At 37.0% G+C, this 26,700-nt stretch overlaps 1 protein-coding gene and 2 non-coding genes across 3 annotated transcripts; 2 read left to right on the top strand and 1 right to left on the bottom strand.

Annotated features, from left to right (window-relative positions):
• The first annotated feature begins 86 nt into the window (after positions 1 to 86).
• On the top strand, positions 87 to 25,789 carry LOC146162817 (3'-5' exoribonuclease HELZ2-like). Its single transcript, XM_083385309.1, has 28 exons — positions 87 to 317; positions 1,812 to 1,858; positions 2,518 to 2,678; positions 3,186 to 3,387; positions 4,463 to 4,628; positions 4,810 to 4,906; positions 5,782 to 5,928; positions 6,165 to 6,216; positions 6,467 to 6,602; positions 7,549 to 7,676; positions 8,397 to 8,642; positions 9,100 to 9,229; positions 10,249 to 10,430; positions 11,065 to 11,259; positions 12,180 to 12,505; positions 13,838 to 13,978; positions 14,877 to 14,981; positions 15,416 to 15,599; positions 15,970 to 16,220; positions 16,748 to 16,873; positions 17,511 to 17,715; positions 19,234 to 19,361; positions 20,320 to 20,459; positions 22,230 to 22,364; positions 22,670 to 22,903; positions 23,615 to 23,777; positions 24,346 to 24,513; positions 25,537 to 25,789. The coding sequence occupies exons 1-28, from the start codon at positions 87 to 89 to the stop codon at positions 25,659 to 25,661; spliced, it is 4,551 nt and encodes a 1,516-aa protein (XP_083241435.1). The 3' UTR covers positions 25,662 to 25,789.
• Positions 5,449 to 5,523, bottom strand: Trnaa-ggc (transfer RNA alanine (anticodon GGC)). Its single transcript has one exon. It is a non-coding gene; the product is annotated as a tRNA-Ala (tRNA).
• On the top strand, positions 17,828 to 17,901 carry Trnat-agu (transfer RNA threonine (anticodon AGU)). Its single transcript has one exon. It is a non-coding gene; the product is annotated as a tRNA-Thr (tRNA).
• Positions 25,790 to 26,700: the final 911 nt, after the last annotated feature.

The following is a 26,700-nucleotide window of genomic DNA, read 5'->3' as shown; positions in this document are numbered from 1 at the left end:
AGGGTAAAAAAGACCCAAAACAACTTTATTCAAATTTCGAAATGCTGCTGGTAAAAAAAATAATTTCCAACAGGCGCGATGACGTAATGCGTGACGTCATCTACCAGAAGTTCACGGTTCGCCAGTTACGCTCCTTCCTTCAAAACAAGCCGAGGCACTACAAGCATTGCGTCATCCACAAGAAAACCTGGTACGCTGCCGAGGCAGTTGTGACGCAACAAAAGGACGACGACTGCGGGGTGATCGCGATTAAATCGCGGAAGAATATGGGGATTAGCTTCGACCGCGATGAGGTTGTTGTGCACGTTAAAAGAGGGGTAAGGGCGTTTTTTGTTTTTTTAGTCGTACTATAGGAATGTATGATAATGTCGAATCAGTGCCGATCCGATACCAAGTGGTAGTATCGGAACTCGTCCGATACTTTGGTGATATCGGAACTCGTCCGATACTTTGGTGATATCGGGACTCGTCCGATACTTTGGTTATATCGGAACTCGTACGATACTTTGGTGATATCGGGACTCGTCCGATACTTTGGTGATATCGGAACTTGTCCGATACTTTGATGATATCGGGACTCGTCCGATACTTTGGTTATATCGGAACTTTTCCGATACTGTGGTGATATCGGAACTCGTACGATACTCGGGTGGTATCGGAACTCGTCCGATACTAAGGTGTTATCGGTTGTCGATACGATACTATAGTGGTATCGGTGCTGATCCGATAAGAAGTGATATAGTATCGATAGCAACGGCATATTTATAGGTCATAATATATTGCACCTCAATGTGTGCTGTAATTTAAATATGACTCCTACTTGTTCGTGTATGTGTGTTCTATTGTAGCTTCCTTATATCTACTTCGATGTAACTAATTTTTCGACATTTTTTGAACTAAATTTAATTTGTAAAACGTAACACTAAGTCAATCAATGCATGGAATCAAGCGTTTTGTCAAACATTTTTGGGCTGGATAATTGTATAAGGCCTGACCATCGCGGGCCGGTTTGAAATTTTGTGTTGAATAATAACTTGATTATCTTTAAACGAAATAAAATACGAACAACTTTGCAAGGAAACTGTAGCGGACCTTAATAAATTGACGTTCTGTTTGTATCAAATTTAAATAAAATTTAGTTTTAAGTTGCATCCGACAATATTGGAACTGTACTTATGTTCATTAATTGTTGGATTGTTAGAAAGGTTGTCGACTTATAATTTATAAGATGGATAGTGTGCATTCAAGTTTCTTATACTTTCTTAACTGTAATATAAACCGGTTATTTTCCAAAATAACAACAACAAAAGTTCCACGGCACACGTGAAAATCCTCCGAGGCACATTGATATGCTTGTAGCTGGTGGGTGCAAGGGGGAGTCCCTGGGTGGGTTTATAGATATCAAAGTCCTGCTGATGCCTTTCCTGGCATAACTTTCTACATGCTTCATATTTGAAACCGCATATCAATTCGTCATAAGCGCACAATCCAAATTAAAAATGTCGCAGAATGAATCAAAGGTTTTTTTTTACGCATATAGGTTTTTGCGGCAAGGACATTGGCCGCACTGAATGTAAATTTGCGGATGGCCGTTCGAGCCACGGCGTATTGTTTTCTACTGACTATTCGCATATAGGGCAAAAATGATTTTCGGTACACTGATAGATAACCACGGCTTAAGCAGAAATCGCGCGGATTAATTGACCGGAAGGTTCGAATCTGGGCCGCGGGCCGTAGTTTGCTGATCCTTGTTCGATCTCAATGTGAAGTGTTAATTACACGTTTGCTAATGTTTTTACTTTTTTCAACAGAAACCTGGTGAAGGAGCTACTGGAAAAGTGATCGGAGTTCTGTCAAGGTAAAGTTGTTATTCTGCAGTCAAAAGTTAACGGTTATTCTGGTATTAATGAAGCATAGTTTATCTGTATTAACGCAATAAACTTGACAAAGGGTGAAAATACCCACAGAATCAAAGTTGGGACTTGGGTAATCCTGTAACTTGATAAAATAACTATAGTATACTCGGCCGTATTTGAACTGTTACCGGAAAGCAATTGTTCAACTAAAAGTCAATTTAATGACCTCAAACCTAATTCAGCTTATAATATAATTTTGTTTGACTGTAAACTTAATTTAAGTTTGGTATATGGCTTTAAACTTAATTTAATTTTATGATTACAAAAACATAATTCAAGTCAAAAATAAGATTTAAAACTTTGTCCGCCAAGGCACGTAGAAGTATTTAAGCTTGATTTAAATTAGGTGTGTGAAAATTAATTCTGGTTAAGTATATGACCTTAATCTTTATTCTAGTCATTTCAACGTTAAGGATATGAATTGAAACATAGTTTTTCAACCAAATTTAAGACTGAAAGCTTACTTCAAGCTAATTACATGACATAAAACCTAATCAAAGTAAAACTTGTGTTTCACAAGCAAATTAAATCAAATAGATGACTTAAAACCCAAAATAAATGCATTAAAATGACTTAAACTTAAGTTAAGTTTGTTACTTAGGTACAAGGAGCCTCGTAACCGCGAGTTCGTTTGCATTCCTGACCCGTACAGTCCCTCCTTCTTCATGTGCCCAGTCGACAACAAAACAACAAAGTTCGCAATCGTTAAGCCCAAGAACGCCAAGAAGAATGAAGTCACCACCTACTCTTTTCACGCCGACGGTAAGATATGCAAATTGCTACTAATACTTATTTCAAACTAGCCCGGAAACCTTCAGGGTGGCTAACCGAAATCGGTTGATTAATTAAGGATGCTCACACAGTCACACACATATTTGTGTAAAAAATATGATCTAGCCTGTCTGGAGCTGCTTTATGACGGATAACAGTCAAGACAATTATGTAAAGGCTTGATGTCTGATTTCTCTATCTTCAGCCATTATATTTGACTATTCTTGTTCTTTTTTGTTTTGCATTAGGCGTTTTTTTGACTTAATAAACATTTAAACACCTAGTTTTACAGGAAAACAAAACATGAAATGTTCTAAGACCAACGCTTCTAACTCGCTTCGAACCGAAAGCGTCAAAGTTAAAACATTTTAATTTTCCGCAAAGAGAAGAGTTTTTACGCCTTACGTGCCAACGTTTTCCGTTGGCGCGAAACGTGTCTAGTGTGAACCAATTTTTAGGATTTAGTAAACATCGAAACACCTCCTTTTACAGGGAAAGAAAACATGAAATGCAAGCCTGAAAGAGTGGAGCGTATCGATGTTCACTCGTACCACCGCGGTGGCGGCAAGCTCTTCATTGTGCGTTACCTCAAGTGGAGTGAAACATCGCTCTACCCACTCGGTTATGTATCGAAGGTGATCAAAGGAAGTGAGGCGGAAAAGTACTTCGCAATCACGTACGACGTCCCTCCTAAACACAGGTGACTACTTCCATCAATTTCCACAAACAAAATTACTTATTTATGGGTTAGCTGACATTTTTTTTTACCAAAAAATTATTTCTGTTTGAAGATTTTTCTGTGGTTTTAAAACTTCAGGCGATAATAATACTTCACGTTTTGATTTCGTTTCCCGGTGTTGCAAACAAGTCATTTTTAAAAAGTCTCAGTTAAGTCATTTATGGGATAACTTAAGGCCAAGTCAAGTTAAAAAAAAAAGAAATAACAAGTCAGGTGCAAATCCAAGTCATCAGTTACCCATAGTCAAGTCAAATTTAGTGATAAAAAAATAAAACAATAAGATTTTTTTTACAGTGTGCATTTTTTTTTTCAATTAAACCTTTTTTCAAAAAAAGTGCATAGAATGATTTACACACTAAGAATCATTTAAGACTTCGTGGACCCCATAAAACTAGTTCACGTACCCCCAAGAGTTCCACGGATCCTAGTTTAACAATCCTAATCCTAAAGGGTTGGCTTTTTGCTTAGATATTAGTTTGTTGATGACTTGGACTGGGACTTAAAATGTCATTTTATATTAAAAGACTTGACTTTGACTTAATTTACTTTAAAATGAAGGGTCAGATGACCCATGTTTCTTGTAGTAGTTCACTAGTGTAGTCACGAGTCTTTCTAATGTAACTTTCTAACTAATTTCGCTTAAATCAGGTAGTTCAGCCTAATAGATGCTTTATGATGTCACAAGAGACATCAACAAACACGCTATATTATCGAATAATAAAGCATAACTAACGACTAAAAATGTTTTTAACAAAGTCTAATTCTAATCTTTAAAAACATTCGCTATTAACTAATGTTTAAAAAAATTAAAGACTAACTCTTCTTGTGTACCCTCTATAACTGCTGAACGGACCCCAGTTTGGGAACCGCTGCTATAAACCCTTCTGGCATTATTTCAAGGTCCATAAATTTGCCAAAGTAACTTCGTAAATGTTCATCAAGCCCAATATTCACCTGAACTGGTGCGACAAGAAATGTTTTTCGTAGATTCAACTTTATTTCCATTAAGCAAGTGCTTTGGAATTTTTATTTACAGGAAAGATGTAGAGGAAGAATGTGAAGGATTCGAGGACACAAACTCGGACCTCAGGATTGACCTTACCCACCTCTTCGTCTTCACAATTGATCCCCCGGGATCCAAGGACCTTGACGACGCCCTCAGCATCACGAAGTGCTCTCAAGGTCATCACGACTGCTTCGAGGTTAGTGTTCCACTGATGTGACGTTGTACTTTTCAAATTATGTTTTGCAAGGAATTAAGTTTTTAATAGACGCTTTAACCTTTTCTAATGTCCTTTAGAAGGTCTTAGTCATAATAAACTGAGTTATTTAAGAAAGCTGTGAAGACGTGGTATTTTCTGAAATACCTTTGATCATTTCCAGGTTGGAATTCACATTGCTGACGTGGCTTCGATGGTTCCAGAAGATTCCAAGGTGGACCGAGCGGCACAGGACAGAGCCACAACCTTTTACGACCCAGGTTACTACTCAATTGTAAAGTTAATCTTGATTACTCGATATGCAAACAAAATCACCATTAGCAAATAGAAAAATAACATAACTTTGATATTGTCACATTGTTGTTCCACACACAGGTTGTAACTCCATCGTTATCTTTCTCCTTATTCGTGTTTTTATAATATTTATCATATAACAAATATTTAACATTCAAACGAACTGATTTTTAGTTTACACAGTTTCGTTCTTAGTCTTTTAACGTTGATGTGGTTACTATTTTATTAACTGTCAATTTTAAAGCCATCTATTCTCAGTCAACTAATGTTTAAAGGCCACCGTGAAACAAAAACAGTTACAGAAAATATACTTTGGAGCATAATGCTTGGAGGTTGTAGTAAAACGTAAAAAGAATATCAAAGCCCATACAGTAGTAGGTAGCATTTTGAACGTTTTAAATAACTCTTTATTCATCAACATAGTGAGAAGGTATACCGAAAGCCATTGCAGACTCTTCACCGAATCTGTCGATCAATGATGCAAGCAGGGCAGACTAGAAAAACAACTAGCCTGCAGTGAGGTTCGAACTCACGACCTCCGGTCAAGCCGGGACCGTCGCTCTACCAACTGAGCTATGCAGGCTCAGAAGGGAACGAGTCGAGAAACAACCAATGCTTGCTCAATCTGTTAGTACAAGCAACTTCAATTAAAGGGGATTCACAGTACCATATCATTATCCAATGAAACATGAACACATAGATTTCATAATAATTGTATATCTACATGCTGAGGCAGATAATATGCTGTTGCTGCCAGGCATAGTATACTAAAAAGAATCTTTTTTGGTAACTTTTTATTTAACGTTTTGGCTTCCTATGCAACTGTGTCCTAATGATTTAGACATCCTGAAAGATCGTCGCAAGAACTCCCCAATGCTTCCAAAGGCTCTGAGTTCGCGCAAATGCAGTTTGTTGGCCGATGGAAAGACAAGACCTGCCATCTCAACATTCTTCCACACTTCCATGCCTCCTGATATAACTAATCCTGGTAAAATGCAGTAAAATATGTGATATTTTACTAAAATTTTAACTAATTTTGATAAGTTTTTAAGTAAAATTAGCGATAAGGTATTTCACTAAAATTTTCACTAAGCTTGATATGTTTTTTAACTAAAATAAAGTAAGAAATTTTTACACATGTGTGTGTATTATTTCTGGGGGGTGCCACAAGCCATAAAAGGTTGAGAACCACTGATTTAATGTAAAGTGTTTAATTCGTTTAAGATTCGTGCATTCCGCCACCCAAGCTTACTCTGATCAAGTTATTTTTACTTCTGTTTGATTCAAACTTAAAGTTAAGCGACTCCTTTTTTCTCCTTTTCTTGAACAACAACTTTCCCTTAAACTTACATTTTATTAGGTAATAACGTTTTTATCAAAACATAAAGTTTCTTAATTGAACATTTTTCTTTCCTATAACTGTTAGATTTGCTAAATATGATAAATATCGGCACGAAAATATGCATAATTTATTTAATCGTATCACTCACTACTTTTCCTCTTCAGAAGAGCAACTTCCTCCTGAGATGCCAGGAGCAACCTCCAGAGGATGTTTGGAGGAACTGGATGCAGCGCTACTCCCGCCAGTTCAATCTCTCCCTCCACATGCAATCCTGCCTCCAACATCTCGGAGCTGAAGTCCAGGATAAAACGACAATCAAGGTTTTTTTGTCTTATTTTTAGTTAACGTTTTCCCGCACTCACGATTGGATTTTATGCACTTGACATGCTGATAGCTACCTTGGAATAAATTAATGTTGGGCCTAAAATGTCCAATTTAATACCAGGTCCTAAATGAATCAGTACTATTAAGCGACACTGCATGATACTATGCTTCTGTTGGTGTTGCTAATTAATGAATAGCCGTAAAGCAGTCGAGAATTATGCTTTTGAAATTCAGGTTACCAATCCGTAAAATGATTTTACTATTTTTAGCCACCCTGCATGCTAAAAAGTTAAGATCTACTGATTTACCGGGCTCTCTGGCTTAAACCTGCTTAGTGCGTTGATGTTTTTTAGGGATTCTTGACTAATTATCGGCTGTTTCTTTGTGATATAAATGATAAAAGTGCCAGGTGCTTAGCCAACGCTTATCGCACTTTACCTTAGCTGAGAATCGAACCCGGTTCTGAGGTTTAATGACATTAATTGCGTTTTGCAATCTGTGTTATATTTAGGCTACAGATTTGTTTGGAATTGAACTTGGTGAGGTTTGCGAATATTCTTTTTGATGCCCTGAAAGCGTTGTTTTTATCCAGTATTAAGGCTATTTATGTAAATTCGGTTACACAAGGGTGTATTTATGTCCAAAATCAATCTAAAATAAGAATCGCCTTATAATGACACCAAGTTGTAAACAAATAGTATTTATTCAACTGCTTGAAGGTGACGACAACAGCCCCTTTGGGGGCAATGTCCTGTTAAGCTTTTTTTATGTTTAGCTTTCTGCCACTTAGATTAAGTCCTAGTTGTAATTTTGCTTTTATTAATACACGCATGCTGTTTTATACTATCGAAGCCCCAGATTACCAACCTTCCGATTTGACTAATATCGTTGACATTTCCTTATGACTTAACATCTTGTTTGATCTTGTTCTTTTTCCTTCAGAACTTGCCGATCCTCCCAGAGGTCCTCGGGGCGATCCAGGATGCTTTGAACCGAGAAGATGCGGAGTCACTTCTTCTCCTCCTCTCCTGCGACGATCTGCATCCGACTCTGATCCCTGCATCCAGCGGGTGAGTCGGTTCACATTGATGAGCCCCCCCCCCCCCTTACAGGATAAAGCAAATCCATTTTCATGAGCTTAAAATCTCAAGATACACTAATCATATGTAAAACCAATTTTAGGCGCCTGATTTACCTTTAATTTATGGTACATAAAAATCCGACAATGAATGATCATGAAGTAGAACAGTGGTCACAATTTCCAGCGGTCATGGGTTCGAATCTCCACTTAGGGTCGAACGTCAATTTAAGATATTTTTCGATTTTAGCGAGTTTTCATTGAAGAGAAATTTATAATTAAAACTAATCCTTTATCTAACCAATTGATAGGCGGCTAATTTTTGCGCAATTTTTAATTACAAGCTGTTTGTATTTTCAGTTACATGAGAATCCAGCAGCGATCTAGTTTGAAGCCTTGCCCTATAAACTTCAAACACAGTTCAAGTTTCACTAAATATTTTGAGGCATTTGATTAATTTCCACGCAAGCTTAAAATCGCAGCATTTCTACGTTTTCAGTTACATGAGAATCCAGCAGCGAGCGACTTTAAAGCCTTGTCCTACAAATTAACAATGAGTAACCATAAAGTACAACAACGGTCGAAATTTCCCGCGGTCATAAGTTCGAATCTCCACTCGGGTCAAACGTCAATTTTTAAATATTAGAAAGTTATCATTGAAGAGAAATTTATAAATAAAACTATTACTAACTAAAACCTTCCGCATTTTTAGTTACATGAGAATCCAGCAGCGAGCGACTTTAAAGCCTTGCTCCAACAACTCGAACCGTCCACTTGATTTCTCCCACTTCTCTCTGCGCATCCCACTCTACTCCTGGTGCCCCTCTCCCATCCGGAGGTACACTGACGTCATCGCACAAAGAGCCATCGTGGCTCGATGCAGGAGCGCGCGCGAGCAGGCCGATGTCGATGGTGACGTCATAGTGCTGGGCACGAGGGCGGAGAAGAATCTTACTGAGTGAGTGTTTGTGTTGTTTGTTTGGCGCTATTTATTATTTTCATGGTTTTTAAGAACTACTTATTTTATTCATATCCACTTCATACGCTAACTTTTAACACCAACGTGTTTACGAGTAATATAACAAACAAAATGTAAACTTGACAACAAACAGTAAATTATTTTTTTTTGGATTGTAAAATACAACACCCGTTTGTCATTTTTTTCAACTTTTGTTAAAATGAATTATTTAGAGTAAGAAAATTGATATATATAGTTAAGTGGTTTTATATTTTACACTGGATAGTTATAATTTGTGAAACTTAATTACCCTGTAGGTTTTTAATTATTAAAATTTTGCACAGTTTCTAAACGATTATCACATAACTTCCTTACTTTTGTGAAATTTGATTAGTACAACACAACCGTTTATTCAGCAAAGCTGAGTTCATCCGAAACATCAATCTTCACATCCCAGGTTATGCAAAGTGATATCACTCCGCCACAATGACCCGAAGGAATATGAGAGGGACTTGATGCAGTTCACCGTCGCCAAAGATTTCCAGCAGCAAGAAAACCGACTCTACATTCAAGCCGTTGTCACTGAGGTTTGCATTTTGTCAATATAAGCTTAAGCTTACACTATAAGCGCTGCTTTCGCTTTTTAAGCGGTTAAATCAAGCACGCGTGCCAAATGTGACACGCGACCTAATAAAAAATGGCGTGCAAGCCCATAAAAAATACAGCCAATTGTCAAAAAAGCTCAATTTGTTATACAGCCAATTGTCATTGTTTATTCACAATACAAAACAATCCCAGCAATTACGACCACAAACAATTAATTCAATTCGTTTTTAATATTGGAAAAAAATAGATGCTAAACTTTGGCACGGGAAGAAGTTATACGATAAAAATTGGCACGTCGGCATGTTTGAGTTGGACACCCCTGGGTTTAATGCATTAAAATCCAGCCCTTTTGGTGACAATACTGAGCTGTCCGATAGTAGCCGATCGGTACCGATACCCGATACTATATTTTTGGTATCGGCACCTGTACGATTCTAATTTTCACCGGTTTTTTATTAAAAAGCCTTTTTGAAAGTAAGCATGTCCTGTTTGGTCTTTTACCTTCAACTTGTGCGCGATAAAGAAATGAAAGACGTTTGTCCAATATTCTTGACAAATTGTTTTGTGGATGTCGAACTGCTGGGCCGGCTATACTTCATCACTTTGTCCACTTTGTTTCGCCATACTTTCTTTCTTACCTTAGTTGTTATTCTCCTAATTTTGAAAACCTGTCAATTTTAAAATCCAGTTTCAACCGTGGCACCTAATTTGTAGTTCATTAGATGGACAAACGGCAGCCAATTGATAGTGAATTGCAAAGCCAAATTTGCAAAAGTCGTGATTAGGACGTTTTATACGAACTTGTACCATCTTCAGTTAACGTGACTGAGAAGTAATTCATGCACTAATTATAAAAGGTGGGACGCAATTCACCAGTCTGAGTTTATATAGTCTTAGAATTATTTAGCAATTTCAGGTGTTAAACAGGTACAGCTAAGTTGATAGGGTGTCAACGTTTAATTCCACTTCGTGTCAATAATAAATATATTAATTTTTAAAGATAACAGACAGAGAAATCGGGTTCCAATGCACTGGATACAAACGTCTGAAGAAGAACGTTTCTGTGATGAACTACTCAAGTCTTCAGAATAAAGTTGCAAAGTGGGGAAACGTTTTGGAACGCGTCGATAATTTGAGGAACGACAAAATCTTGGAGACAAACCATCTGAAGTGGTTCATACGGTGGGTTTTGTGTTTTATTTTCTCCTATATATTTTTTAAGGAGGAAATATCTGCACCACCACTATTTTTTTAAATAACCCAGTTATAATCAAAAATATCTTGTTTAAGACGATATTTCGGCAACGTGTTAAACAAACCGCGTGCTCAATTTGGGTTTGCCTTTTTACTAACACAACAACCTTAAACATCACAGTAGACCCCGTAAATATAGGTTTGTTCGACACATATTTTATTCCGATAGCAATGCCCTTTAATTTTGGATAGATCCTGTCCGATCAAAAAAACCGTCACCGCAAGTGAAATTAGGAACTTGTTGTAGTTAAAATGTTCTTGTTAACCAGGTTATATCTAACAAAGCTAAGATGCCTTTAGTTGTAATGTTTAATTTTTTATTTTCTGATAAGTTTATCTTAAAGAGGAAAACTACCCTAGTATCGTAGTGCACTACTACAGATGCCACCTGTAGTATCGGACAAATAACGATACCACCCTAGTATCGGACTAGTACCAATGCCACCCTAGTATCGGACAATTATCGATACTACAACCATTTATCGAGTATCGCCACCGATTTGATAACAGATGTTTCTGGTTGTAAGAGACCACTGAAAGATTACGAATCTTTTTTTTCAAGTTATTACAAGCTGCCTTCGAAATCTCAACATCCCAACACCAATCCACCGCAGCACCCACACTTTAACCGATCGATGCTGAACTCCAAACTTCTGCAAAACTTGGTCAGTGGCGTTGCTTTCCTTCTCGGATCGGGGGATCCCCGCAACATGCTCAGCGAGAAAACCAAAGCAGACGTTTCCCAACAGTTTAAGAGGTGGGAATTTTGTGTTTCACCTTTGGTTTTCGGCGAATTCTCGACCAAAGCATCCTAATTTGCTGCGAATATTTGTAGAATTCTGCATAAAAAGTTCTCACACTGCTATAATTTTTGCTTTGCACACAAATTTATAAGAAAAGTGGTTTGGGGTTTCTGCTGAATGTTTCTTGCTTTATATTCAGTTGTGTGTTTTGATACCGATCATGCTGTTATTGGTGTGGAGTGCTTATATTTTTTGGATTAAAAAGCAATGTCAAGGCCAAGCAGGTCGAATAGATCGACAGCATCTTGAGTGAGCGATTCGATACGAACTTGTAACATCATCAGTTAATGTGACTGAAGTATATTCAAACCACTTATAAATGGTTGAACGCAATGGTTTTAACATTCAGAGTTACAAATCCGCTTATAGTGTAGCTAAATATCTTTACATCTTAACAAACAGGTTTTGGTTTTTAAGTGTTATAATTGTTTAGCCTTAAATTATGTTTTTTAACCGCGATGTTTAACAATGATAAAAATAAATATAGAAGCTCTATATTGATTTAATTTAAACTTACTCCGTTCAAAAACTAATCAAGTATTAGATAGATTTGTTAATCAAAGATTTTGATGTTTTGCCATCCTTAAAATTGTAATATGCTTTTAAACTATACAACATTATCCACGAACAGTATATCATCTTAAAAAAATGAATGTCAAAGACAAAAATGGAGTAGATCGATATCATCCCGAATAAAACGCTATAAAACGAACTTGTATCATCTTGTTTGTATCATTTTCTTATCATCTTTTAAACTCTACATTTGAAATTAACAAACGTGCCTTATATTAGTTTAAACCAGGACCGTCGCTCTTCTAACTCAGCTACGCTTTCGATCTTGTATTTCTCCTCGTTAATTTATTTCGTTGCTTAGGATCGTGAAAACGAAGAAGTCAATCGGGGGATGTCCCGGGCGTTTAGGCGCCGGCCCCTGCGATCGTGGAACCTGCTCCCTCAAGGACTCCCCCTGCAACGACCACTTGGCCTTCACCACCAAGAATGGAATCCGGCACATGCGTGTGATTTCTATGGAATTGGAAGCGGGGGTTCCCCTGCTCATTCAGCTCGCTCCGAAGATCAAGAGGGGTCTGCTGACACCTAGTGTCCAGTTGTGGTGTCTTCGACCCGACTTTGACCTTTGCTTGACTCATCAGCGCGACCCAGTGGAGACTTTTGCTTCCGATGTTAGGCCGGCCGCCGGTGAGTTGGGGCTTGTGTGTTCGTACGTTTGTTTGTGTGTGTGTCAGTACGTTTGTGTGTCTGTATGTATGTTTGTGTGTCTGTATGTATGTTTTTTCTGTTTGTACGTTTATGTGTCTGTCTGTATGTTTGTATGTCTATATGTTTGTGTGTCTGACTGTGTGTCTCTTTGTATGTCTATATGTTTGTGTGTCTGTCTGTATGTTTGTGTGTCTGTCTGTATGTATGTTTTTCTGTCTGTATGTGTGCCGATATGTGTGTTTGTGTGTCTGTATGTTTATGTGTCTGTATGTATGTTTTTTCTGTATGTTTGTTTGTGTGTCAGGATGTTTGTGTTGATGTCTGTATGTTTGTGTGTCTGTATGTTTGTATGTATGGATGTTTGTGTGTCTGTAGGTATGCGTGTCTGTATGTTTGTGTGTCTGTACTATGTTTGTGTGACTGTATGAATGCGTGTCTGTTTTTTTGTGTGTTTGTCTGTATGTTTGTATTATTTTTTATAGGATATGTAAGCTGTATTACGTTTAGTTGTTAATTAAACCTTGGCAACCTACTGCTGATTTTCGGGATACGGTTTTCGTCAAATGTCCAAATACGATATTTTGTTCAAACAGAAACAATAAATGTGTGTATCTGTTGTTTGTATGTATTTTCAACTTGTTTGTTTTAATGTACGTCGTTTTGTGTGTCTTTATCTTTGTTTGTGCGTTTATATTTATGTTTATATTTGTTTGTGCTTCTGTCTGTCTGTATGTTTTTTTACGTGTTTGTTTTCTGTATGTTCGTGTCTAAATAGCAGAAATTAATCTTTTTATCCAAAATATAAATTTTCAGAAAAAATCTCCCTTAGTTGATAATTTTCACAACTAATGAAGCAAACTTAAATTCAGTTAAATTTAATTTAAAATATGTCCGATCATAATTTGACCAACTTTGGCGCGATGCTGGTTAATTTCTGTGCGAGGGAGAAATCGTTCACTGACAAAATATACATTCAAAGACCTGTTTTAATAGTTTGTGTATAAATATAACGCATTTGCTTGTTGGTTTGCCGAAATCGTTTAATGTATTCAAAAAGTAAACGTTATGTTTCATAATTTTATAACAATAAAGTACTTTTAGAACACTACATACGGATCTGTTCATAAGTTTAATGGTGAAAATAACTGCCCAAATAGACGTTAAAAGCGACATGCTTGGCCGTTATTTTCACCATTAAAGTACTTTTATTTGTTTAACTTATTTTAAAATATTTAAAAATAAAATTCGTGCCATTGATTTCTACAAACTTTTTGACCTGAGCTTTATCGAGAATCTGAATTTTTTTTGCAGTCCAGAACCAGTATGAGTCGGTGGAAAAGTACGCTAGAAGCTGGTTACCTGTGCTTCGACTGGATGGAGTCTTCAATGCTGTACGAGATGGCAGCTCAATCACATTTGCCGGCGTTCCAATCCACTGGGAGGAAAACCAAGGTTGGGAAACATGACAAACTTGTTTACATTAAGCAATACGAAATTTATCATTTAAGATATAAACACATATGTGTTTAACAACTGAGATATAACCCTTCGAAGTTGCTTTTTGACCAACGATTACGGCTTACGTATAATTAGTACACTGAAAAGCCATTGCAGACTCACCGAATGCTTAATAATTATGTGAAATATATTCGCACAGAAGTTTGTTTAACCAGCGTTTCGTTTCTTTGGATACTACTTGGATTTTGTTTTATTGCTCAAAACGTTCCCGAGAGTTTCGTGGTTGAAACAAACACTCGATAAAATAAAGACTTAACTAGGAAGAAAACAGATCAACATTTTTCACGTGAAATATGTGGTAGTGCTTTGTTTTTTTGGAAGGGTTTACGAAAGTGACTTTAGCTTTGTGAAAAAATGCATTTCTAATTACGTCTAATTATAAAAAAAACGAAGAGCCAAAAATTCATTTAAAAAACACCAAAATTTCTAGGTTGTATGGCCCACAAGTTTATTGTTGCACAGAATTCCCGTAAAAAGTTTTGTAGAGCACCAAAGCAGTGCGTTGTTTGTAAGTTTTTAATCCACAAGGATCCCTGGGTCGTTGTTACACCCACCGATCAAGTATTTCTTTCAATTTTCATTCCAAACAAGAGTCCAATGTGACAGAACTATTTACCTAATTGCCCTTTCACTTTTAAAATCAGGAATGTTTGGCAAAAAAGTTTCGTATACTTGAGACAGCTTTAATTTAAAGGTTTATCTACTTTAATATTGCGTCCGATTTTCCTAATTGTTGGTGTCAACAGCCATAAAAAATGGCGAAATAACTTGTCATGGTCAAACAATTGACAGATTTATTTGAAAAATTTCTTTCTTGTTTCAGAGATGAAAGCAGGTTGGTTCGAGTTGGAAAAGATTTTCTGCGACCGTCGTCTTCTTCACATTCATCGAGATGGGTTTCTCTGCATCAGGATTAAGAACGTTGAAAACTGCGAAGGTAAAATACACATTTGAAATACATTGTTTTAACACCTTGTGGATTTAAAAAGCTGATCAATATCTGTTTAAGATTTACTATGCAAGTAAAGCAATAGTTCATTGTTTATTTATATGACCTTTGTAATGAAATAGTTGGAATCGGTTAGGACAGCTGGTCCGACAGAAAAACATTACAAAATTCATACAACCCACTTTAAAGATGGCCGATTCCTAAGTTTTGTTTCATTACTGGCACCCAACGATCGGACAAAGTGTACCTCTGTTCGGTTACAATGCACTTATTCCTTCAACATTGTGTGCTAATCGTCAATAAATTTAGTTTCCTTCTTTTTTTACTGTATACACAGTTGAGTACCAATGACGATACCATTTATAAATATCGGTCATCGGCTCCGATCCTAGAGTATCTAACAACCAAGTGTTTGTTTGTAGGAAATCTCTACACTTTTGTGTGTCACGCTCTGGTCGTTCAAATCGACGCTACGAAATCGAAAACCATCAAAGTGCGCTTTGCCTCCTGTCCAACAGTTCTGCCCGATTCCTCAACTAAAAGTCCCGCTCTTAAGGATGGGAGCCTTGCCACTGTAGAATATGTGCAGTTGATGGTCCCGCACAGGTGGCTTTTTGAGTTGTTTCTCAGGCGTTTGAAAAATTAATCGTTCAGTTTTATCAACGCTGTAAAACTTTAAAAATATAACGCAATTTTTGTTTCAAGTACGATTAAACATATACAGTGGTTTCTAAAGTCTTACATTTTTTCAACGGTTTATTAAGGTGTTTATTTTTAAAATTAAACCTACAAAACTTGTTTTCTAATATCTGCAAAGCTTTATTATTTATTTAGTCAAACAATCATTTGTTTTTGACCTTTTTTGTGGTTTCCAAAGCCTTAAAAATTTGAAGTTATTTGTGGCACGATAGAACTATTAGAAAAAACAATCTTACTGTTTTTATTTATGTCACTTAATCGTATTTTTCCATCACAGGAGAATGGCTTCTGCTCTTCAGACTCTCAATTCAAAATCAGACGAGCATAGTGACGTCATAAGGATGCTTTGTCTCAACCTGGTAATCCCCGAACCGATTTTGCATTCGATCGACGAAGAACGCTTTAATGATTTGTCACGCTCCGTTGGTCAGCAGGTCAGGGGCTTTAAAACGCCCTTGAACCAAGGTCAAATAATACACGTGCAACTTGCGCTGAGGAATAAGCTCACACTGATTCAAGGGCCGCCAGGTAGTTTAATTGTTTTTATTCCAAAGGGGCATAATTTGTTTTACTAATGAAATCTTTTTTTAACCAACCGTTTCTTCTTTTAAGTTTAAGGCACTTAACATGTGTATTTATTAATTTTGTGTCTAACATTGTTAAAAAACTTTTTTAATATAAAAAGCTAATGAGAGATGTTGAAAATAAATAACTAGTAAAATAGTGTTGAAAGTGGATAAAAAGTTATTTGAAACGTTCAGAATGCGACCTACTTATATGAACTTTGATGTTTATTTTAGGTCTAGGAACAGTGTTTAAAACAGTACCGGACATCCCTGCTAACATTCATAAGTAAATTAATAACATCTACACTTGAACGTTTGGTGGTAAAATGACTGTTGTGAGTCGTTGCCACTTTCTTTCTAATTAAAGCTAACTTAAAATATAACAATCATTAAAAAAGCATTTTGCCAATGCTGTACAATGCACAGGAATATGCTCAAGTCATTTGAAACGTTATCCATGTCGTAAATATGCTAACTTTATTTTTCCAGGCACCGGAAAGTCGTTCATGGGCGCCTACCTGGTCTACTACTTCCAACAGTTGAACAAACTGAAAGGAAACGAAAAGTACATCTTGTACTGTGGTCCTTCCAACAAGTCGGTTGACGTTGTGGCAGGTTTGTTTGTTGCTAGTTTCACCAATCAATTATATTTCTTCTGTCTGTTGCATTCCTGCGTTAACATTTTGGGCATGCAAATAAGTCTTTCTGGTAAAGTTTGTTTGACATTTTAATTTCCAAATGGCTTGCTACGTCATCGGCTTATGTTCAGTAATTCAAGTTAGTTGGTGCTTGGGAAATTTTGCATTAACTTAAAACTAGGTCAAATACTTAAGCTTTAAAAAGTTGAGAAATGTTCTGCAAAAATTAGGTAATGTTTCGGGTACTTTCTTTATTAATTGTTGGATGGGAGATAATGATACTTCGACTTTTATTCCCATACATATTGGGCGAAACCTAGAACTGTTCGATATGTTACCTATTGTGTCTTAAGGAACATCAAATGAGCAAAATAGTTTGATTTATAACGCGTTTATTAAATGGGTACAAGGTTATCTGTGTTATTTTTGCCGTTTCGTTAAATTCAGTTGTTTACATTCTATTTTGTAACGAAATAATGTTTCGATAGAAAATGTCTAAAATATATAAATTTTGTGCCTTGTTGGCACTGGTACCACATTAGTATCGGGCATCGATGCGATATTACTCGAATATCGAGGTTCCGATCCGATATTATCGTACAATTTCACCCCAGAGTATCTTCTACACACCGGTCTTCGCGTTCTGCGAGTTTACGGTGAACTGATGGAGGAATTGTCTTATCGGAACCCACTCAAACCCACGGTTGGGAGGAAACTACAAGAGCGCCCTCCCTCCTCACTTCACGATATAACACTCCACGAAAGAATAAGAATGAAGTCGAATTGTTGCTCCGAGAAGATTAGGGCTTTCGATAACAAGTAGGTTCACAATTTAACCATTATTCTTTAACCTTGCGAGGTCCATGCACATGCGACATGCGTGTACCAAGTTTGCAATGATGCTAAGGTTGTTCTACTTGCTCCCCTCTGAGCCTGTGTAGCTTAGTTGGTAGAGCAACGGTCCCAGTATGACCGAGGTCGTGAGTTCAAACCTCGCCACAGGCTAGTTTGACGAACAGGATGCAGCAGGCAACGGTGCTATGGTTGTTTCTCGACTAACTCCCCTCTGAGCCTGTGTAACTCAGTTGGTAGAGCGGCTGTCCCGGTATAGCCAAGGTCGTGAGTTCGAACCTCACCACAGGCTATTTTTACCAACAGGGTGCAGCAGGCAACGGTGCAATGGTGGTTTCTCGACTTACCTCTGGGCCTGTGTAGCTCAGTTTGTAGAGCGACGTTCCCGATATGACCGAGGTCGTGAGTTCGAACCTCACCACAGGCTAGTTGAACAAACAGGATGCAGCAGGCAACGGTGCAATGGTTGTTTCTCGATTTACCTCTGAGCCTGTGTAACTCAGTTGGTAGAGCGGCTGTCCCGGTATAGCCAAGGTCGTGAGTTCGAACCTCACCACAGGCTAGTTTGACGAACAGGATGCAGCAGGCAACGGTGCTATGGTTGTTTCTCGACTTGCTCCCCTCTGAGCCTGTGTAACTCAGTTGGTAGAGCGGCTGTCCCGGTATGACCGAGGTCGTGAGTTCAAACCTCACCACAGGCTAGTTTGACGAACAGGATGCAGCAGGCAATGGTGGTTTTTCGACTCGCTCCTCTATTAACCTGTCTAGCTCAGTTGGTAGAGCGACGTACCCAGTATGACCGAGGTCGTGAGTTCAAACCTCGCCAAAGGCTAGTTTGACGAACAGGATGCAGCAGACAACGGTGCTATGGTTGTTTCTCGACTTGCTCCTTTCTGAGCTTGTGTAGCACAGTGGTAGAGCAACGTTCCCAGTATGACCGAGGTCGTGAGTTCAAACCTCACCACAGGCTAGTTTTACGAACAGGAGCTTAGTTGGTAAAGCGACCGTCCCGGTATGGCCAGAGGTCGTAAGTTTTTGCTATCCTGGCCTTGCTTGCATGAAAATCCCTAATTGATTAACTGATTCTGTTAAACATCCTGAAGGCCCTGGTGTATTTTCTTATCTGTTTTTTTTTAGTTGCAATTTAAAGTATTTCCAAAAAAAATTAATTTCCTTCTTTTAAAGAAAAAATATTTAGCATTTGTATTGAATTGAGAAAGATTTTTCATCTTTAGATTTTAACAAAAAACTTTTTAATCCTGCTTATTTTGCAAAGAAAAAGTTTTTTATTCCTTCTGTTTGAAAGAGAAATATTTCTAAATTTATTTATTTAAAAAAATACCTTGTATTCGAATCAAAAATTTTAATATTATTTGATGGCGGGTCATTTTCTGCTGCTTTTCACCATTATTTTCTATGACATTTTTCGGTATAGATAAAAAAAACGCTGCTTTAAATGTTCGTTATATTATGAATATATTGAAGGTTCGAAGACAAGAAGGCAGCTGTGAGCTACGAAGAATACTTAGAATATAAGTCGATCGTCAATCAAGCGAAACTGATCGAACTTGCGTGTAATGACGTCATTATTTGCACTTGCACCTCCGCAGCAAGTAAGTGTGGTATGCGGACATAGAAAATATATATAGTTCGCACATAATTTATAAAATCAAAAAGGTACACAAAATTAAAAAAACATTTCACTCTATAGTTTTACATCAGTGCAGTGCACATTTGAATGACGTCATTATGACGTATTAGACGCCAAATTTTTCCGGGTACGATTTTTGGAACTAAGGTTGTAAAGAATCGAAAAAAAAGGTTGCGTTGTATTTTGTCTGATTTCACCCAGATTTACTTGATGGCGATTTTTATTGTTTATTAACCGTGTTGAATATAAATAGAGTTTGGCAAATACTCTGCAAGTAATTTTTAACACATCTAGATTTACTTTACCAATCATAAAGTTATTTTAAAAAGCTGATTACTAAAAAGGTGTTTTATCATGACATAATTAGTAATAATTTTGTTTTAGTTTTTAATATTTATCAATATAGTAAAGAAATTTCAACTAAAACAGTTATTTGTTTGAACGTGTTTATGCAAGCTGATGAGTCTTCTTTCAAAACAGATATTTGCCAATTTATTTTCGATATATGCTCTAACTTTGGTTCACTCTGCCTTGTTGCAATTTAACTATTCTGATAAAATGACCTCAAAGTATCAATTCTTAATAATGAGGAGTCGAACGACTCATCTTGCTTATATTTGAAATTAACAGGATTGCCAACTGTCGATTCACTTTGCCTAGCGAGTGAAGAATCAGTTCGGGACAATTGTTTTTTCCATTCTTAATTTACGTCTTGAAATATGCATTTTATTCGCATCTGCTGGTGTTCATAGAGTGATCTAAACGTACTCGATTTCTATATCGGAAAATGTACAGAATCACAGCCTTATATAGTAATAAGGAAACTAGTGTAGGATTAAACAGCTGAAGATCTTTGCTCGAATCTTAATAAGTCCATTAAACACCAGTATTGATGTACTTTTTTACTCAATTGTTTTCAGTGAAACTGCTGCAGCCCAACCCGAAATCGGAGATCCGACGATTAGTGAAGTTATCTTTCTCGCATTGCATCATCGATGAGGCGGGCATGTGCAGTGAACCCGAAACTTTGACCCCGGCGATTTGCGTGAACCCTGAACAGGTTTGACCTTTGTTAACCTTTTTTCAATCAAAGGTCACTTAGCACATGGCACTTGACATTGTAGTGGTGTCTTTACGGCAGTTGGTGGAAAATCTTGTCGCGATAGGACAGGGATGGCGAACCACTGTCACGAAGTGACCCACCATAGATTTTTAAAGACCTACTTATTGTCTTTCTGGAAATACCAAAATGTTATCAATCATTTTCATGAAAGGATAAATGTAAAAAACAGTTCTTCGTTAGATAGCATTATACTGAACCAAGCTGAAAAGCTTTTGCTTAACTCCTGTAAACCATGAAAAATGCTGCAGCATATGTTAACTATTCAGCTTCTTAATATTTGTGGGAATCCGAAATCATTCAAAAATTACCAATCCAGACAATAACACTTAAAACGACGCAGCAGAGTTTCGCATAAAGTGAGCGGATAATCAAATATATGACCCACTTGAGCATTTTGTAAGGATTAAGGTCGTGTTGTTGACCCGCACGATGAAAAGGTTCGCCATCCCTGCGATAGAAGCTCGCCTTGTAAGTTACTTGTAAGTGTTTGGCGATGATCGTTTCCTTGATGATGCTGCTTTCTGTTCACATAAGAATGTTGCGCATGGATTTTATGGCTTGAGGTCAAGAGTCACTGAGCACATAGTACTTGACATTGTAGTTGTGTCTTTACGGCAGTTAGTGTTACTACCTTGTCGTGGTAGGAGCTCGCAATGTTAGCTACTCTTTTTTATTTGGCGACGATGTTAACTTACACTGACGCTGCTTTCTGTTTTGATAATGTAAGTAAGTGTTTTATGGCTTGAGGTCAAAGGTCACATGGTGCCTTAAAATTGAAGTTGTCCTTACTTCAGTTGGTGCAAAATTCTTATCGAGGTAGGAGCTTGCCTTGTTAGTTACTTGTAAGTGTGGCAATGATGTGTAAGATGTTATAACATAAGTGTCTTGTATGTTTTACTATTCTTTTTCATTTGAATAAGATATGAATCCACTCGGCCATAAGTAATTATAAATTATTTTACTGATAAAGACTTGAGTATCGGATCCATTCGTAATCGACCTCGTTAGATGTTTAGCCGTAAGGACCTTAAGGGTTCTAAGAAAATCAAGGCTCCAGCATAAAAAAGTTTTTTTCAATCTTTTTACACACGTACCGCTCAAAAACATTATGAAGCTTACAGACTCTGAACAATAATTTTGCAAAACGACTCTTACATTTAAGAATACTAGCTAAGCTTAAATATAATAGTGCTGTCGAATGAAAATAGAAAACACTCCAGGTTACTTTAAAAAGCTGTTGCTTTATATAAAAGTAAATCCCAGTGCTTTCGTAAACAGCCCATTGAAACTGGTGAGGAATCAATGGTCTATCTGTGTGTTTTCAAAGACTTTCATCTTCTTATTTTATTCTTATTCAACAGAAAAGTTTGCAGAATAAACTCATAGTACCTATGAAGGGAAGATACACACACTTGTATGTTTAACAGCTGTGATCTAGCCCTTTTGAAACTGCTTTTTGACCAACGATTACGGCTTACGTATTAACAGTACACCGAAATCCACCGCAGACTCACCGAATATGTCGATCCTACTTGCGTCATCGATTAACAGATTGGTTAGTCTGCGATGACTTTCAGCGTACTATAAAAAAAAAACTATCCGGGTTGGTAAATATTATTCTGCAAGTAATTTTGCTTAACAGTCAAGACAACTTCATTCGAACCCATTCGACCAACATCTTTCATAAACCTCTGTTATATGTTCCAGTTGGTTCTGATCGGCGACCACATGCAACTCCAGCCTGTGATCCAATGCAAGAGATCGCGGGAGCTTGGTCTTGATGTTTCTATGTTCGAGAGATTGAAGCAACACGCTGGAATGCTCACAAACCAATACAGGATGGTAAGCTTGCCAGGAATCAGTTTGTCAAGGTCATAAGCATTTGTGCATTGTGCCTCATGTACATTTCTACAGTTTAACCAAATCCGGTTTGTTTAAGCAATACAGAGTCATAAGCGAAGCCAAGCGAAGTCCAGAATCAACCTTTAAAGGCCCTAAGTCTCTGTGCTTTGTGCCTCATGTACATTTGCACAGTTTAACCAAATTCAGTAAGTAGTGTATAAATGCAAAAAACTTGATTCGCACTCAAAACGTTACTCAAACACTGCTGTGATTGACAAGGATAACAGATTAACCCTTATTTGCAGAACCCAACTATCTGTGACTTTCCTTCGCGAATGTTCTACAACGGACATCTTACAACAGACCCTTCAGTTTTGCAGCGGGAACGTATAACACCAGGGGTGGTTAACTACCCTCGTTCCGCACGTCCCAATAGCGCCATATTCGCCCACATCGAGTCAGAAGAAGATTCAAGCTCAAATAAACTGGAAAACGCTGATGAAAACTCGAAGTTCAACCGAGAGCAAGCACGTGCCAGTGTAGGTGTTAAAGTAGTGCTTCTCATTTGTTATCGGATATCGGCCTGTTTCGTCACAATAGCTTGGTTGTCAAAAAATATTATAACTCTTTCGGACCTACAATTTTGGTTATTTTATTGAATAACGCATAAATCAATTTATTACACTTTTCTGCATATCAAAAGCACCTGTGATTGTAAAAGACGTGCCTGTTTTGCATAACAATCGTTTGCGTTAATTTTTTTAACTTATTTTGCCACAACCCCGTACTATAGGCCCTAAACTAAATTCTAATGGATTTCTATTTTTTGTTAATCTAAATTAAACTATGTTTGTACAGTTCTGATATGTCATAACTCTTGATGAACGTTTGCCGTTGGGTGATATCAACGTTTTAGTTAGTTGTCCAGAATATGTTCAATTTTTTCTCTAAATTCGACGGAAAAATAAATGCTTTTTAAATGAACACATGCACACACAAATATGCACACAAACGGTCCCGGCTTGACCGGAGGTCGTGAGTTCGAACCTCACTGCAGGCTAGTTGTTTTTCTAGTCTGCTCTGCTTGCATCATAGATCAACAGACTCGGTGAGTCTGCGATGGCTTTCGGTGTACTTTTTAAATGATTAATAAATTTCTGTAAAAAGATGATTATTAGTACTCCTGTGTTTGCTAACTAGTGCACACCAGGTGGCGACATTGGGCTAACCGATTAATATTTTATCAAAAGGTCAAAATCCTGTTTTGGCTGCATGCCAACAAGGGGATTCCCCTTGATCGCATCATGATCCTTTCTCCTTACAAGGCTCAATGCGACGAGGTTAAAAACATTATAAACAAGGAGAAACAAAAAAAAAAAAAAGTTCACGTTGGAACGGTCACCAACAGCCAAGGTATTTGCACAGCTTTAACAAAACTAAAATAATAAGCTGTACAATTTCTACCGATTAACCTTTCTGTTGTAATCTTGATCAGAGCAGTGAAGAAATAGGCAATATAACAAAACCAACCACGGTTTAAGTAGCAAAGATATCAATTAGCATAGCAGCACAATAGCACTGTAATCAATCAGCAATCAGCACAAGAATGCGAATAACGTAATTACGCTGCAGGGTGCGAAATGACTACAGTACATGCCTCAAAATCCGTAATACACTTTCAATGAATATATATTGTTGCTGCCAGGTAGTGTGAATCGATTATAAAATTGTTCTTTCGGCAAATAGTTTTTCTATATTGTTTTATATACTCTGCATAGATAATATAATTTTCTACCAGTTGCAAGTTCATTGCTCTGATAAAAATTTTCTGTATAGTTTGTTAAAACGTCGGTACATTCCGAAAAAACAATTTTATAATCCATTGGTCTTTCGTTTTGACCAGTTCAGCTAGTGTTTATATAGGCCTTACAATTTTAAACGTTAATTTCCCATAGCGACAATTGATTTTTCTAATTTGTAGGAAGCGAAAGGGATTACGTCATACTTTCCACTGTGAGGTCACAACCGGAAGATTCGATCGAGGAGAACCCGAATATCCACTGGAGGCGCCGTTACCTGGGATTCATCGTTGATTCCCACCAAGTTAATGTGGCCATTACAAGGGCAAAATCTGGTCTGATTATTATTGGTAAGCTAAAAGTTTTTCTATAACGGTGTTTCTTAACCTTTTCTCGTGACGTCTCAAATACTAGGCTTAAGTATAATAGTTTTGGCCCTTTTTTTCACCTAATTTTTGTGAGTTTTAAGTGCACACATTGTGAAGAATAGCATAAAAACAATTTCAATTCAATTAATATGAGCCATGTCCTCGTATTGTTCAGTTATCCCAAATTTTGCAAATATATTGCTCAGAACTAACCTCAGTAAATAATCTAAGCATGTAAACTACTGCAGTCGACGACCCAACCAAATCAAACAAGACCCAATTTTTTTTTTTTGGTCGGAATCCATGGGTTTGAAAATTACTGCTCTATAATAATTAATATGCTGCTAGTCACAAAGAGACAAGCAAGCTATTGTGACCAAACGGGCGATACCCGATAACAAATGGTAGTATTGGTACCCGCCTGATACAGCTTCGGTGCTTGTTTTTCGATACGACGTCACAAATCATAAAGGGTTGTCTGAAACAAGTAACCTTTGAAATGAAACCTGGGGTTATCGTTCCATGTCAACCACATATGTGCAACTGAAATCCTAGTTTAAACACAATCAGGGAGTTGGCGGCTTGTTTAAAAGGGTCATGTCCTGGTGAAAAGAACATGTTTTACCGGCACGGCAGATCTGTAGGTTGTTTTACCGACCGTTCCAGCTTACTTTTACCACTTGTTTAAAGTGTAATATGTCCGGAAGTTATGCCCCTACTTACGTTTCACACTATAGTTAAAAAATTCTAAACTAATTAAAATTTAAAACTTGACCTTGATTTTCTTCAGGTTTAAACTTTCAGCCGCTTTATAAAAATTTCTAAAATATCTAACGCCTATCAGTTTGGTATCGGATCGGCACCGATATCACCCAAGTATCGGACGAGTACCGATACTACAACTTGGTATCGAGTATCGAATAATATCGGACATTCCTAGTCATGTAAACATTTAGTTAAACTCTGAAAATAATGCAGTCCTAAGTATGCGTGTTGTTGTACCAGGCAACAAGCACCTCTTGAGCAAAGACAAGACCACCTGGTTTCATCTGTTGAACAGTTATGAGGAAAGAGGAAGTGTGTTTGACTTCAAAGATGCAAATTCTCCCTGGTATAACTCCCGTCACTAAAGCTCTTATCTTCAGCTCAAGAAGCTTTTGATACTTACTTAAAAATACCAATAACCTAAAAACAGCTTTATAAACGTATTTAGGTTTGGCTTGTGCGTTTATTTGAAAATTATAACGACTTTTCTTCCTTAAAAGCATTCCTTATAAAGGTTTTTTTTTCGAACTTAACAAAAAAATATGTTTGTGTGCAATTTTAAACCAGTTTGTTAAATAAAATATAACTACTTGTTCACCAAAATAACATTCCTTACAAACTTGTTAACTACCTTCAAGCAAAACTGTTTGTTTTAATTTTTTTTTGTTCACTAAACTCTTGCAATACCTGTTTACATACAAAATCACATTGTTAAAAAGTTCAAGCTGTGTTTTCTATTCTAATTCTTTTATAATAAAGTTGCTTTTATAAGACTTTTTGTACAGTTTTGTAACTTCATTGATCTTTCCATTTGGTTTTTGCTGTATGCAGAGATGTAAGATAAGTGCTAAATTTGCGGGACCCTGTAAAATGCCTATCTATGTGTACTATTTCTTAAAAAAACATGTTTTTAATTTTTATTAGATTTTCTGAAGATAGCAGTTTGATTTAAAGTTTTATTGTGAAAAGCGTGATGTATTTCCTTGTTGTCAGGAAAGTCGATACCTATTGTTATACAAGTTGTTTATTTAGAAGTTAGTATTTTGTATATATATGCAATTTATCACTAGTGCATAAAATTTTTGCATTACTTGTGTGCGCAAAGTAGAATAAATCTGTATTTACTGAGAAGAAAGTAAGTGGGTGACATTTCTGTGCATAAACAGTAATTGCTACCAGGCTTAATATTAATCGAAAACCCCAAGGATCTCTGTGTTTTAATTATAATTGTAGGCTACTACTTGCGCTTGAAGTAATCAAAAGATACATCTAATGAAACAGACAAGTTGCTTTTCGTCGTAGAACCAAACAATAACACATGGTCTACACTCCCTAATAAACCTACACTCCCTAATACACTAGTGACCAATGATAAATTTTATAGTAGACTACATGAGTTAATTT

Source organism: Ascidiella aspersa, chromosome 3, assembly GCF_963924565.1.
Source record: "Ascidiella aspersa chromosome 3, kaAscAspe10.2, whole genome shotgun sequence".
In the NCBI taxonomy this organism is placed as follows: Eukaryota; Metazoa; Chordata; class Ascidiacea; order Phlebobranchia; family Ascidiidae; genus Ascidiella; species Ascidiella aspersa.
This window is presented reverse-complemented; position numbering and strand designations above follow the sequence as displayed.

What these genes read in the sequence shown, in the direction of transcription:
- LOC146162817 (XM_083385309.1), top strand. Translation starts at nt 87, where the DNA reads ATGCGTGACGTCATCTACCAGAAGTTCACGGTTCGCCAGTTACGCTCC. An exon ending in GCGGAGAAGAATCTTACTGA is followed by an intron (nt 8,643 to 9,099) that starts GTGAGTGTTTGT and finishes TTCACATCCCAG; the next exon opens with GTTATGCAAAGTGATATCAC. An exon ending in CAGTTGATGGTCCCGCACAG is followed by an intron (nt 15,600 to 15,969) that starts GTGGCTTTTTGA and finishes TTTCCATCACAG; the next exon opens with GAGAATGGCTTCTGCTCTTC.